This window comes from Perca fluviatilis, chromosome 18, assembly GCF_010015445.1.
Source record: "Perca fluviatilis chromosome 18, GENO_Pfluv_1.0, whole genome shotgun sequence".
Classification (NCBI taxonomy): domain Eukaryota; kingdom Metazoa; phylum Chordata; class Actinopteri; order Perciformes; family Percidae; genus Perca; species Perca fluviatilis.
In genome coordinates this window covers 27,363,015-27,377,300 of record NC_053129.1, presented here as the reverse complement: position 1 = coordinate 27,377,300, position 14,286 = coordinate 27,363,015, and the positions used below count along the sequence as shown (strand labels likewise).

The following is a 14,286-nucleotide window of genomic DNA, read 5'->3' as shown; positions in this document are numbered from 1 at the left end:
CAATATTTACATTGTATTCCATTTACGGACTCAATATTTTATTTTTTTATTTCAGGTATTTCAAATCTATTCTAGCCATTACATTAGATTTTAGAGTGAAATATTGTACTTTTTATATTTGCAGGAACAAAAAATGACCAAAAGAAAATTAAATTTTTGTGGGTTTTTTTCCACTTGTCTTGTCACTTGTCTGGAGCCACGCGGCGTTCAGAAAACGGGATAAGAATAATAACAATACATCTGGCGATCTGAATAAAATGGGCATGCTGACAAACACCAAGATTCTGCAGGTATTTTTTCATTTTTTTTCCATCTATTAAAACCTCTCTTCTTTTCATCCTTCCTCTTTGTAGTGTCCTAAAATTCAGTTTTTGTGGTATCTATAAAGCGGCTAAAAGCCAAAGAGTCTGTGCTTTCATCTCTGGTGTAGAATGACAACAAAATCTGGCCAAAATACCTTTGAGCAAAAGCGGTTTCATAAAGGTGAGATAAATATCTTCACTGCTAAGCAACAAAGTATCTTTTACTGCATAATGGATGCAAAAAGCCAGCAGCTGTTACCTTGGTCTGTCCTTCAATGACAGTGAGAGGCACACTGGTGGAGGGCCACTTGTTCCTAGGAGGTAAAGGCTGGTCGCAGTTCCATAAAACCACAATCTGTATGGGAAAAGAACAGTCGGTTAATATTATATAACCATCAACATCATTATATAAATGATTTTCTGCATAAAGGTTTCTGAAACAGCTGATATCAAAGTAAAGTATAAAGTTACAGTAGAATCTATCTCAGGATGCATTCTTTCATCTTTAAAGCTATAGTGCGTAGTTTCTGTCTCCCCCATGAGGAATTCTAAGTAATGACAACAAAACATGATACAAGCCTTCCGTGACCGCACCACTCCCACCCCTCGTCCACGCAGTTGCTAGTAGCCAAGGAGGACATGGAGGATTGAAAAAAACATGACGGACTCTTCAGAAGAGGTAATTATCTTCACTCGAGTTTCTGCGCGCGAAAGTCGCCGGTCGACACAATCTTCTGAACATAGCCATACTGAGAAACACAAAGAAAGTTGTGTGGAGCTGATGGTCTTAATTAGCTTTGTCTCACGTCATTTGGCAACGGGTTGAATGTCAACGGTCATTAATATATAACAGTTACGCACTAAAGCTTTAAGAAACATCAGGCTTCAAGCCTGGTAGTTTTCTTTTCCACACACAAATGTTTTGAAGAGTACCTAATTATCAGAGGAGGTACACAGATACAAAAGATCTTCATTTTAGCTGTGTTACTGAAATTATAGCATTTGGTAAAATTATGATAAAGTCATGCTAATAAAACAAGTACATTGTTTATCAATCTGTTGTAATACAGGATATTTATAGGTATATATGTCCTTTATTTAAAGGTAGTCTTTATCACACATACATTATTTCAATAAAGCTCATTGTTGTATAAGCAGTCCCTCTGCTTATACAAGTTTTCTTTAGCGCTTAGTGGTATGTCTTTTTCTGGCACAACTCTCTTATGTGAGCATTTTGTGATAGATTGTAAAGGCACGTTAGTTAGCATCTTAGGTAGTAGGCATACTCATTTATTATCACGTACAGAGGTCAAGCAAGTATGTGTATTAAAAAAGCACAATGTTAGAAGTATTGCAAAGTCCTGTATAGGGGCCGCTGTGAAGAAAAAAAAAGTCTAAAATTAGGAGAATAAAGAATTATTAAGAATAAAGTCAAAATCATTTGAGAAATGTTTTGACAATACAACTGCAATTTTCTTAGAAAACGAGGGAAAAGTCATATTATAAGAATAATGAGTTAAAGGTTACATTGAGGATTACGTATGCATGTTGACGTTTTTCCTGACTTTCTTGCCATACTGTACAGTTAGTATTTTTCCTTACAAAAGGCGTTGCCACTTTCCTCTGACCGGTATATAGCTATATTGTTCTGGTGTCTGCACACTATCATCTCCATGACCCCTCTCGCTTGGCATTTCATTTCATTATCCGATACCAAATAATGTGCTTATCAGTGAATATTCAGGTCATCCATATCCCTCACAGTACTGTAAGAGATGACAGACCGCTCTCAGCTTTCAAGAATGATGACACCTCACAATATTGTGAGACTTTTTTTCTTGAAATCATAGATTCATTTTCCACAGTAACACCCTGTTGTATTTTAGGAATGGCTGTACCCCCCTCATTAAATGTTACAACCTGAAGATAGAAGGTGACGAAGAAAAAGAAAGGCAAAAAGGAGGAGGATGAATAGGAGAGGCAGGGGAAAAGAGGTGGTAACTAAAACATGAGACATTTACAAGAGATACACTTCTCTCATAAAATCTTGACGCCTCTGCTTTGTGTTTGACAGGTCATATTTAATACAGCATTTCATTATTTCCCTTAGTTGAACCAGCGCCAAATCACAGTGGGATGTAGAAACACTTCCCACCTGTGCACAGAACTTGGACTTGGCTACAGCGATGATGAGCCTCACCACGGGGGAAATCTGGGACTGCAGAGGAGTAACCGTATGGATCACAGCTGTGAACTGCTGCGACGGGCTCTTCCCTGGACACACACACACACACACACAGAAACAGTTGTCATGGGTAAAGTGTATTTAGGTTTTTAACACAGATTTGTGCATCTCTCCGTAAAGCTCCATAAAAGGTTAAATGGACACAGAGTGCTCTATGCTGCCCCCGTAATCAATCTTTCTGACAGGATAAAACCCCCGCTTCCCATGACTGAGCATGAGTAAACACGTCTAATCCAAGAGTTTGCTTTGAGTGTCTCATTTAGTAAATTCTGAATTATGCTGATTTGTTCCTATAATGAGCAACTGCATTTTATACAACCTCACAATAAAACAGCTTGTTAGTTACTTTCTCGTATTTTATCGTGGCAAACAAATGAACCAAACAGTACAAAAAGAGAAATTATGAAGCGGAACCAAACTTTAAATTACTACCATTGATAAATGATCCCCAGCATACGGTACAGTGGCTAAATGGAGTTGAGGAAATTGATTCCCCCTGTGGCAGCCTGTGCCAAAGAAATGTATCAATATTATAAAATCATTGGCTTCTACGATTGGATTTTATTTTCTGAATACATAGGCGTAACTTACAGAGGGGATGGAGGGTTTACAACCCCCCCCAATAATCAAAACTGGCCAGTGAAACCCCCCCCCCAGAAAAAAAACCAAAACAAAAAAACGATTGTATTTTCCTTTACATGAATAAAGACATTTGCACCATAACTTGATGCAGAAAAGACACACATTGTGTGAAAATGTTGAACCCAAAGTTACGCCCTTGTCTGAATACTTTATCTATTCTATAATAAATGAATCCATTCAGGTACTGCTGTATCTTTGAATAGAAGAGCATGTAAAGCCATGTCACATGATGTATTTACATGCACACAAATAGTGATAATCATATCAAGGTGACACACACTTGTTTTGATTCTGTAAACAGCGCTAAGCTCATGCATGAATAATGTGATTAGCGCACAATCTTTGAATTTCGATGAAAGAAAAGATCACGTAAAAAGCAGCACAGCTATCTTTGTTGCAAGCTTAGTAAGTGCTGATGGTGATTATTAATCGGATTATTAAACAAATCATGTGAATTTAGGTTATTAGGGATATCCTGAAGCTTTAATTCTACTATTTATCTGTTTTTTTCATGATAATCAGCTTATTACATTCAAGATTACTTTTTGCATCACACAAAATGCGCACAGAGCCTCCAACATATAAGAGGAAAGGAATGTGTACAATTTCACTGCAACAGTAATCGATGGGACTCATGGGAAAACTGTACACCTGGTGGAGACATGTTTTCTAAATCTTCATAGTTATTGTAAATATCTTCAGCTGTCTAAAAATCATTTTAAAATGATTACATGATGTACATTACATCTTTAAAATAGTATTAATACATGCTTTGACAACTTGGGGGCAGCCCAACAAGCTGTAAACAACATTTACATACTGTATTGTCACGATAAAAGGTTAGTATGGCTAACAGACACCTATTTTCACATCCACAGAGCAACATACAGTAAGCATTCATTTGGAGGCATGTTTGTGACCATCTGATAAATCTAACTCCAATATTAATGTTCCTTTTGACTTTGTCTTTGGTCTGCACCAACTCCTAAGGGAAATATCTGGCTCTTTAGCTGTTTAATGCTCCACTGTGTTACTGTAGCTAGTTGCTAACTTTGTCTTTTTAGCTGTAAACAGCTGCTGCTTCAAAACTGGTGAGAGTGAACCAAAACAGTAAAGTTGTCGGTTGTAAAACCAAAACGAGACACTGTAGAGCTGAGGGGAGCCGCAGTATCCGGTGAATCTCACTACAAACAATCCCTTTCACATTACAGATCATTTGAACCATTGTTGATTTAAGAACATTGATTAATGCAGATTTGAAGAACAAAAACCTTAGATGCCCCTATGTTGGAAGCTCAGAATATATAAAGATAGATACATAGACGTACTATTCACAACAACTAAAGACAGGGAGGATTTCAGGCACATGGAATGCCAAGTGTTGGGTGGGTAAGGGAGTAAGGGAATACACACATCCTCATGGATAAGTGGAGCCAGAGTGCTCTTTAGTGTTGCTCTATCCATCTCTCTGACACCGGGCCCGTTGACCAGCCATCTCAGGTGGACTTAGTGTATTTATGGAAGCATGAGGTCTGCCCTTGTGGGAGTCACAGAAACAGGCTCAGTCTTTCTGTTTCATCTGCATTTCCTTGGAAAGAGCAGTGCCACCTTGATTTTTTTTTTAATCAAATTACATAAGTCTATTTCATTACAGACAAACTGTTCCACCAATTAAAACAAGGTAGATGTGGTATGATACTAATGGATAAATAACTGATGCTACTACATAACTCTTTAGTGAGGGCATCGTGGGGAGTGTAGGATTTTTGGAGCTTTACCCATATTAAGCAGTAGAAGTCTGTACATAGTTCCCTCTGAATCAATTTTGACCATTCCTTTTTTATATCAGCCAACATCGTACCAGACACTTGCCTGTTGACCCTTAAAACAAGTTGCACAAAGTGGCCAAGTATTGAAGAGTTTTCTCTGTCATAGCAAAAGCAAGGAATCCAATTTTCCAAATCAAATAAGCCATAAAGCATTTCTCCAAACTCCTTTCTATCATTCTGTTTGGAAAAAATGGTTTTTATTGTGAATTCCCCCAAAACTAGGCATTACTGCCATTGTCACTGCATATGAGACCTCAATATGTTTGTGGCACCAACATAGTTGGAGGTGGAGCAGAAGAAGAAAAAGAGAGATTACATTTAGCCACGCATATACACACATCAGGATACATTTGAGGTTCTGTGTTTTGCTCATGGACACTCCAGCCCAACTCGTTGATTAATATTATAATAATAGGTATGCAAGATGTCAACAGTGTGCATGTGGCTAGTAACAGACAACACATAAAATAAAGCAAGTAATACAGCAGTTTGCGTTACTCAGCAAGCACAATAAAATTCAGGTTTGGTTTTGGCTATGTCAGATTCTAACCAATGGGATTTAAAGTGAGTATAAAATGACCAATATGCTGTCAAAATGCGTTGCATTGTGTGTGTTTATCGGAATTGAAACTGACATAAACAGAGAAGGATGGAGAAAAAGAAAGAGGGTTTGACTGTTGCATGTGTTTCAGGACAATGGAGAGAGACAGGCACTTTATGGACGTTAAAAGAGATAGATGGTCTGAATGTTTCAGGACTGCGGAGAGAGACAGACACTTCATGGATGTAAAAAGAGATAGATGGTCTGAATGTTTCAGGACCACGGAGAGAGACAGACAATTCATGGATGTAAAAAGAGATAGATGGTCTGAATGTTTCAGGACCACGGAGAGAGACAGACAATTCATGGATGTAAAAAGGATGGGGCATGTTCAATCTCAAAACAGTGTGCACCGGTTTTGCTACGGTTTCCTGGTTGAACGACATGAACGGTGTGAAACAGCGTGCAACGGCGTGCAACGGGCTTTGAGATATGTTTTCTCTCAATAGGTGGGCGTGTCTATCGTTTATTGGCTGTGTCACAGGTGATACCCAATCAGCAGAGACTGTAAACAACTGGTAATAAAAAGGTGTGCACACCCCTGTTACAGTTAAAAAAATAAATGTGTTGCTACTTTTTGTCAGTGCTGAACGTAGCCTTGGTCTGATTGTTTCAGGACCATGGAGAGAGAAAAACTGCAGCTGTGTTTCCATTCAGATCAGAGTTCAATGTTTTAACTGAAGACAGAGTGTATTGCCTGGGACAGTATAGTACATCTAATCGTGTACAATCCAGATATAAAATGTCGTAAATGCACCTAAAGGGAGTTTTATTTTTCATTTGATTACTATCATTACTTAAAGGTACAATATGTAACATTTCTGCTTTAAAATGTCTAAAAATGACCATACCTATGTTATATATTTTTATGAGTTGTGTTCTTACACTATCCCAAATTTTTCCACCAAATGTCAAACCCAGAGAAATCTGTTATTTTATTTTCAGACACGGAGCGTTTCCTTTAGTCGCCCGTCAGTGGCGTCATATAACCTTTCACCCTCCAGTTACTCTAACTTCCGTCAGAACACTGGCACCAAGATGATACGTTCAGGAGTAATTGTAAATCATACAATGTCACAGAAAAAAAATACTTGTAACCGTAATACTGCTTTTTATTTGGCCATAAAGCATCATTTTGTGATTAATTACATCCCACTTTTTATCACAGTAATACAACAGATACCTTATTTATTTTGAAAGTTCAATATCGACAAGTAGCTAAAATTGATGCTAATGCTTTGTGGGTAACATTATGAGGTTACAACATAATTCAACACGCTTTAGTATGACTGTTTCGACCACAGTTAACAGGACTGGGCTAACCCACGAATAACTTCACTAGCAACGTTAACTGTATAGATAGACGATTAATCTAATGCTAATTTAGCCAGCTAGAACACCCCGGTCTGTCTGCCTCACTCCCCCGGCGCAGAGAGACTCAGTCGGGGATGACAGCTGACAACAGCCCAGGGACATATAGCTAGCTAGCTATCGTTAGCCCCCAGTCAGCTATCAGCCAGCTACTTTTATTACAGCAACCCCCCGGCCAGAACTTATCTCCAGTGCCTGGTGCTTACGACGCTAACGGCAGTTTAATTAAACGTCGGGAAACGGACCATATCAGACCAGGCACCGAGTCACAACAGCGGCCATCCATAGAGTTAGCTACATCTCCGCAGCGCTACCGGTGTATGTGCTGAAAATCTCCTCCCTGCCGAATTTCTCCCCTCTTTTGCGTTAGCGTCTTTACGGTTAGCTAAATTAACCCGACAAAAGGTGAGTTAAGCACCAAAACGAAAAGTTAAGATTACTGAAAAGTGAAGGGGAGATAATTCCGGGCAGCTGGGAGATGTTCTGCTGCTGCACAACCGGCATCGAACGTCCTGGCTCGCTGTCGCGGAGATTCCCCCGACAATCCCCTGTCTCTCAGCCTCGTTTAGTAGCTAGCTAGCGTTACAACAAACCCCGGCCCGCCGCGGTTGAAACGATCCAAAAGGTGACACTGATATGTGAAATATTTTGTGTTTTAGCTGCTGGCTACTGTTAGCTTGCTGGCTCACGAGCTAACTGGTCAGCTACAAATAAAAATCTAATCAAGAAAAACGTAATTATGTTGGGGAAACTGCAGCTATTTTATTAGAATGAATAAACGTAACGTGAATAAACTTGAACGGGTAAACTCGTCCGTGAACTGATGCATTCTAACTGGCAGCGAAGGTGTTTAACACTTAAAACTCCCATAATTCCACGCAACTTCCCAACGTCATCAAAAGTCCAGTTTTACCGTCCATTGTTTTGGTTGAGAGACCCCTAGTGGCAGAAAGTTACATATTGTACGTTTAAAAGGAAAATAATGGTTATTTGGCTCTACCTATTGCAATTTACCTTTGGCCCTAAGAAATATTTGCATTGCAACTCTTACATTTTTCATACACAGAATCAGGTAGTGGCAAATAATGTGTACATATTTATGTTAAACGTGATCTAAAAAGAGAAAATTAGTATATCTTAAATGGACACTGTTGTTCCTTCCTTTTTCGATCAGTGTAGTTCCATTCTTTGTATTCTCCTCTGTAAAGGTCCTTACAGGTCCTGTACAGCTATAGCATACTGTCATAGCAATTGTTTTTTTATTTTGTATTATTTTATAACCTAAAGTAGATCCACAGCACATATTTTCACAAACTAAAGTGTAGATGTAACTTGAGCCATCAAACCAGGATATTCTTTTCAGCTCCTGAGGCCACTACGTCTGCAGTAAGTCAAACTTTTTCAAACTACCAGGCAGAAGTTACAACTGCTTTGCAATAACAAGTTATGGGAAGGTTGCAGAGTGAGACCATTGTACACACGGCATTGACGACAAGTTATTCCCCAAGCAGCAGCACTGGAAATGGCAGCAGCTAAAATAGTGATTTACTGCAGTGGCATAAACCAAGCTGCCCCATCTTTCCTTCTATCCCTCGATCCCTCCCTTCTTTCTTCCTTCTAACCCTTGTGTCCACAATTCCTCAGAGAAAGACAAACATCGATCTGAGTTAGAGCCTCAGTCTCACCAGTCTGCATATCTATACACACCCACGTATGTATACATACACACACACATGCACGCACGCACACACACACACACACACACACACACACACACACACACACACACACACACACACACACACACACACACACACACACACACACACAGGCCACTTTCTCTTCCCTCTTTGCCTGCAGCTTTAAGTTTCTGAATTCTGCTTCAACAGCAGTCTTACAACATAAATATATATGACAGTATATATGACATATCCGGTTGGTGTGGCCAACATCCAGCAAGAGCTCTTGGTGGCAGAAGCAACGTCTTACTTGAAATAAAGAAAAAAACTGGAAGAATTCCAGCTACATTAACAGAAAATCATATGGAAACAATTTGGTTTGGCAGAGGTTTTCCAAATCTGACACTATGCAGTCCCTTTCAGACAAAATTGAGACAACTGGGGGACTTTCTGGATGTAAAAGGAAGTATTACATTTGTTTCCAGTTTGGAAAATTCGCTAATCAATGTCAAATTAGCAGCTAGCAGCTCCTGTTGGATGTAGAAAACTTAAAAATTTTATGATTCTAAGACAAGTTCTGGAGTTATAAAAAGTATATTTTTATTATGATTTCTAAACAGATTTGTGGACATTTATATACGATGGAATCACAGACAATACTAGACTCTGGAAGTGTAAGTCACACTTAATCTAAAAATATGCGTTTCATGGCTGTGTGTTAAGATTTAACTGAGTTATGACTCGGTGGCGTATGGATTTTAAAGCAGATTGTGGCAATAGAAAGGGTTTTAAAGTACCTTACTGGGCTCCATGAGGTTGGGTTCGGACAAAAGCTGTAAATTAACGTATCAGTGACAACAGCATTCAGCCAAATCATTCTTTTAATTGGATGAGATCAACACTTACCCAGTATGGCATAATAAAAAGGAAACTGGGCAGGGTCAGTTGAGTACTGGGGGAGTGCATAGAGACCACCAGGTAGAGAATTCCACAACAACCGGTTTCTGGACACATGGGAGTCCACACGGTCATGGATGATCTGGACAGAAGAGACAGAGGAAGTACACATGGAGAAGAAAGCATGTGAGGATAAGGACCAAAAGAAGGATTCAAGGTAAAAATGAATATGAAATAAAAATAAATAAAAACGAAAACACAAAGGTGAAGATAAGAAACAGAAGGGAGTGAGTGAAGTGGGAAAGGGGAGAGAAATCATGAGGAGGAGTGAAGAGAAGTGAAGATATAAAGTTGTGACGAGAGGAAGAGAAAGATGTGATTAGTTCATTCATTTCCTTTTCTCCCTATTTGTTTCTTTATTTCATTCACACGGCTTCTCAAATTTAGAGTATCCATACAGACAGATACTGCACAATATCATATGACATCCATGTCCAAAGAAAACCACGCATCTTCAACTTTAACAGTTTTAGATACTTTTATATTTTTAGACTGAGGGATTTTCCTTTATGGTTCTAGAAAATTCACTTCTTCAGCTAAGCTTAATATTTACATTGTAAAAACATATTGTCACAAAGCCGAAAACAAGGCTGTTGTTTTGGGTCTATTAACATTTAGTTTTGGAGACAGTGGTTTTACACAGGACAGCGACAACATACACATACACCCCTAAAAGACTGTTTGGAATTTAATTTGAAGCCAATTTAGGAATATAAATATTATTCAGTATTCTATCACTATTATATTTCAATTTTTCCATTATCATATCTGATCCAGAAACGTCAAATTGTAAATGGCTCATTCAAGCTAACAACCTTTCTCATAATGGCCTCTTTACACTTTCCCCTTTAACTCCAGACATGTGATAATATCTGGAACTAAAGTGGGCAGCTGTTTAGCGGCAGCTGCTGCTTGGGGAACAGACCTGAGATAGTTGAACTGCTTCACTTGGGGCATCAACTGGCTCCCAACATGAGGAGTCCATTAGTTATTTAGCTAATATTATCCATCTGGCTTGTTACCAAAGGTCAAGTTAGTCGGATGAGTGCTGCAGGTCTTTAGGGGGCCTCAGAGGAAGACCAATGGAACAACTTCAACCTGCCGCTGGGCCTCTGAATACACAAACGTCTAAAGTTCAGCAACAAGGATGTCAGAAAATGAGTTTAAATATCTGAGTCCACATTCAATGTGGTGACGCTGAGGTTACATGGCAACCACTCAAGGAATGTTCAACAAACCCACAAAGGAACAGCAACTCTGGAGGGCAGAATAATCCCTACGTTCCTGTGGGTGGAGGGCAGTCTACACCAGAGTCCTAGAATTAAAGACTTTTAAGTTCATTATATCAATGTTCATGTGATGAGATTGTGTATCTCAGGTTAAAATGTTTAGTCTACCCACTAAAAGGGGGAGATGTAATGCTAGATGACTGCAGGCCACCGTAGTCGCGGTTGTGACGTCATCTGTGTTCGCCCAGTGAATGACCCGAAAACGTGTACGCTTGTCAATAAAAAAGCAGGTTAAACTCATGTCAGACTAACGGGTCCCTTCTTAATTATTACCGTTCATGACACTGTTAGTTTTAAAATGATTGTAAAGTTTTAAAAGCTTTGAAATATGAAGATCCTTTAAGGACTCTGCACTGCTGATCAGTTGTGGAAGTATTCAAATCCTTTACTCAAGTAAAAGTACCACACTGTAATTTAATTTGAGGACTTGTTGGTAAGTAGTGCTATCGAAATGTACTAAGTATCAACATTTGAGTTAAAGCTCTAGTGCGTAACTTTGTGATATTAATGAATGTCCGTTACATTCAAGCCGTTGCCAAATGAGTTGCTACAAAGCTAGTTAAGACTATCAGCTCCACAAAATTCTCTCTGGATTTCTCAGTATGGCTATGTTCAGAAGATTGTTATCTGGTGACTTTCCCGCGCAGAAACTCGAGTGAAGATAATGACTTCTTTTGAAGAGTCCATCATGTTCATGTCCTCCTTGGCTACTAACAACCATAGACAGTGAAATAAATGGACATAGCGATGCCATAGACTTCGACGGAGACCAGTGAAGTCAGTTAGAAGCACTTTTCCGGTGATGGCTGAGTGTAGTGAGCAGCCTCCAACTGAGCTTGACGACGTCTGAAAGTTCTTTGGTAGCTGTGCCAAGAGAATTCTCAATCATTCCCAATCTTGCAGAGATACTGAAGTATTTCCAATCCATCAAAACGTTGCTGAAATTTTGTTCTGATGCTTAGTGGACTCTCTATGGGCTTCTCCCTTGACCGTATGCCTCAATGGAATGCTAGCGGAAGGTCATGGCTTGTTAGTCTCAGAATCTCCACATAGGAGGCACGTTTTCTGGATGCTCGCTTACCCCCTTGCTAGCAACTGTGTGGAGGAGGGGTGGGGGTGGTGCGTGATCACAGAAGGCTTGTATCATATGGGCGCGCCGAATTCCTCATGGGGGGCGACAGAAACTACGCACTATAGCTTTAAATGGCCTGCTTGAGTTTTAAACTGTTATATATTATATTACTACATTATTATAAGGGATGTTTGATTTTTGAATTAAGTAGTGTTTTGTTGTTGTAGTTGGTCAAAGTGGAGCAGCTTTTGTATACTGTAAGATAGTTTCATCTATAACAACATATCAGTTTATAAGCTGTTCATATGTTTTGCATGTCATTTTTAAAGTATCTATAGCTGCAAATAAAAGTAGTTTAGTAGAATATTTCCCTCTGAATTGTACATCTTTTCAATTTACAACTCACAATATACATCCATTCTGCACACCTTACGGCAATTTGCAAATGCACGCACATGTTTAAAGGGCTTTTTTTTACTTTTAACTTTTACTTTAGTACTCATTTTTTTTATATATTTGTATATTTTTATGCACTTTTCATTGTTCAGTGTGGTTCGATGCTGCTCTGACATGAGAAGTCTCCCCCGGGAATTAATAAACAATTCATCTTTTCAATGAGTATCTAGTAGAGTAGAAGTATAAAGTAGCATGACGTGAAAATACTCAACTAAAGTGCAAGTACTTCAAAGGTGTACTTAAGCACAGTACTTGAGTAAATGTACACACAAGACACATATTTCCTATGACATGGCAGGAATGAAAGAGTGGCCACAACACAAATACAAAGTTAGAGTGACACACACATATTGTATTTGTGTTCCATTATTAAGGGATGAAAGGTGTTGACTGACGCTGGCCAAGGGATGATCATGAAGCCGGCTGGCTCAGCAGATGCTGGGTGACAAGCTTTTGTGGGATTTGAGCGAAAAAATGTCTTTCATATGAGGAAAGCTCAGCACCACTAGTTCGGTTTTCCCTCCGCTTGTCACCAATTCAGCCAATTAATCCAGGTCCCCGTCTGACGAACCCCAGCAGGTTTCTAAAGGTGTGATGGTTTTGAGTGAGTGAAGCCTAGCGCTATATATATAAATATATGGAAACCACCAAAATACACCCTAATCTGGTGATGTTACTGTATGATTATGGTAAGCTTTTAAATAAGGCACATAACTATCTGTATTTTTAATCTTTAATTTTAAAATACTGCAAATAATGTATTGATTGATTGATTCATTGAAGTGACCACAAACTATGACATTTATTGTGACGGTGAAAAGCATTTAAAAGTAACAAAAATGCTCTTTTACTTTTGATTTTTGATAAATAATTGATATCCACTGTAAGATTATTAAAAACAAAACTTAAATAAAAAAATTTAATTAACTTAAAATTAAATTAACTGAAATAAAAATATTTAACATTTTCAAATTTATTTTAATATCTATAAAATACTGAGAATAAAGTGTGGGAGAACACATTTTTTGAGGCATTCTGGTTTCCCCTCCAATTTCAGAGCTGTGTGATGAACTGTGGAAAAATGGCACTTACAGCCAGCTCACACAAAACACACACACACACACACACACACACACACACACACACACACACACACACACACACACACACACACACTGTAACACCAACTGTCAGTATGTGGGCCACAACAGTTATCAACACGCCTCATTACACTCATTTAGCCTGGTGGCATGCTGGCTCGGACTTTTTAGCACATCTGGCCAGCAGAGTGTATGGCTGTAGCAGTATATGGCTGTCAGTGGGTTTCTGTCTAATTTCATACCCTGCTAGCTCTGGGCAGTTGGGGGTGTCACTCAGGTGTTGTTTGAGCTTTGATTTTTAGAGAAAAAATGCTCCAATTTGAAAATTAATTTTATTATTAGGCTGAAAGGTGAAGACACATGATAAGATCAAGATTTGGGAGACTTGTCTGTTGATCAACCAATCTGTTATACTCTGCTATCTACAAATAGATAGTCGGCTTTATGTAAACACTTTAACGTACAATACTTTAAATGGGCTCATGTTATTCCTGTCACTTTAATCCACTGAAATTGTTCAATGTATTACAGTACACAGGCTACATTCATTAATCATGAATCTTGATTGTTGAGTTTATTATAAGACATTCAAAGGCACAATACCTAATCCGAAAGTAAAAAAGGGATGCACCACCACAATTTCTTTTTAAATAATTCAAGACTAATACCAGATAATGACTTAATCTAAATTTCTAGTCGGATGCTGTTAAAGTTTTTTTTTCCCATTAGTAATGCTTGTAAAA

At 38.7% G+C, this 14,286-nt stretch overlaps 1 protein-coding gene across 1 annotated transcript in view; it reads right to left on the bottom strand.

Annotated features, from left to right (window-relative positions):
• LOC120547023 (exostosin-1) overlaps positions 1–14,286 on the bottom strand; it is a 334,390-nt gene that overhangs the window by 30,059 nt on the left and 290,045 nt on the right. The window contains exons 6-8 of the mRNA XM_039782373.1: positions 9,576–9,708; positions 2,458–2,576; positions 562–657 (exon numbers count right to left, since the gene is read on the bottom strand). Coding sequence (XP_039638307.1) covers positions 562–657; positions 2,458–2,576; positions 9,576–9,708 — 348 coding nt within the window. The remainder of the gene's footprint in view (positions 1–561; positions 658–2,457; positions 2,577–9,575; positions 9,709–14,286) is intronic.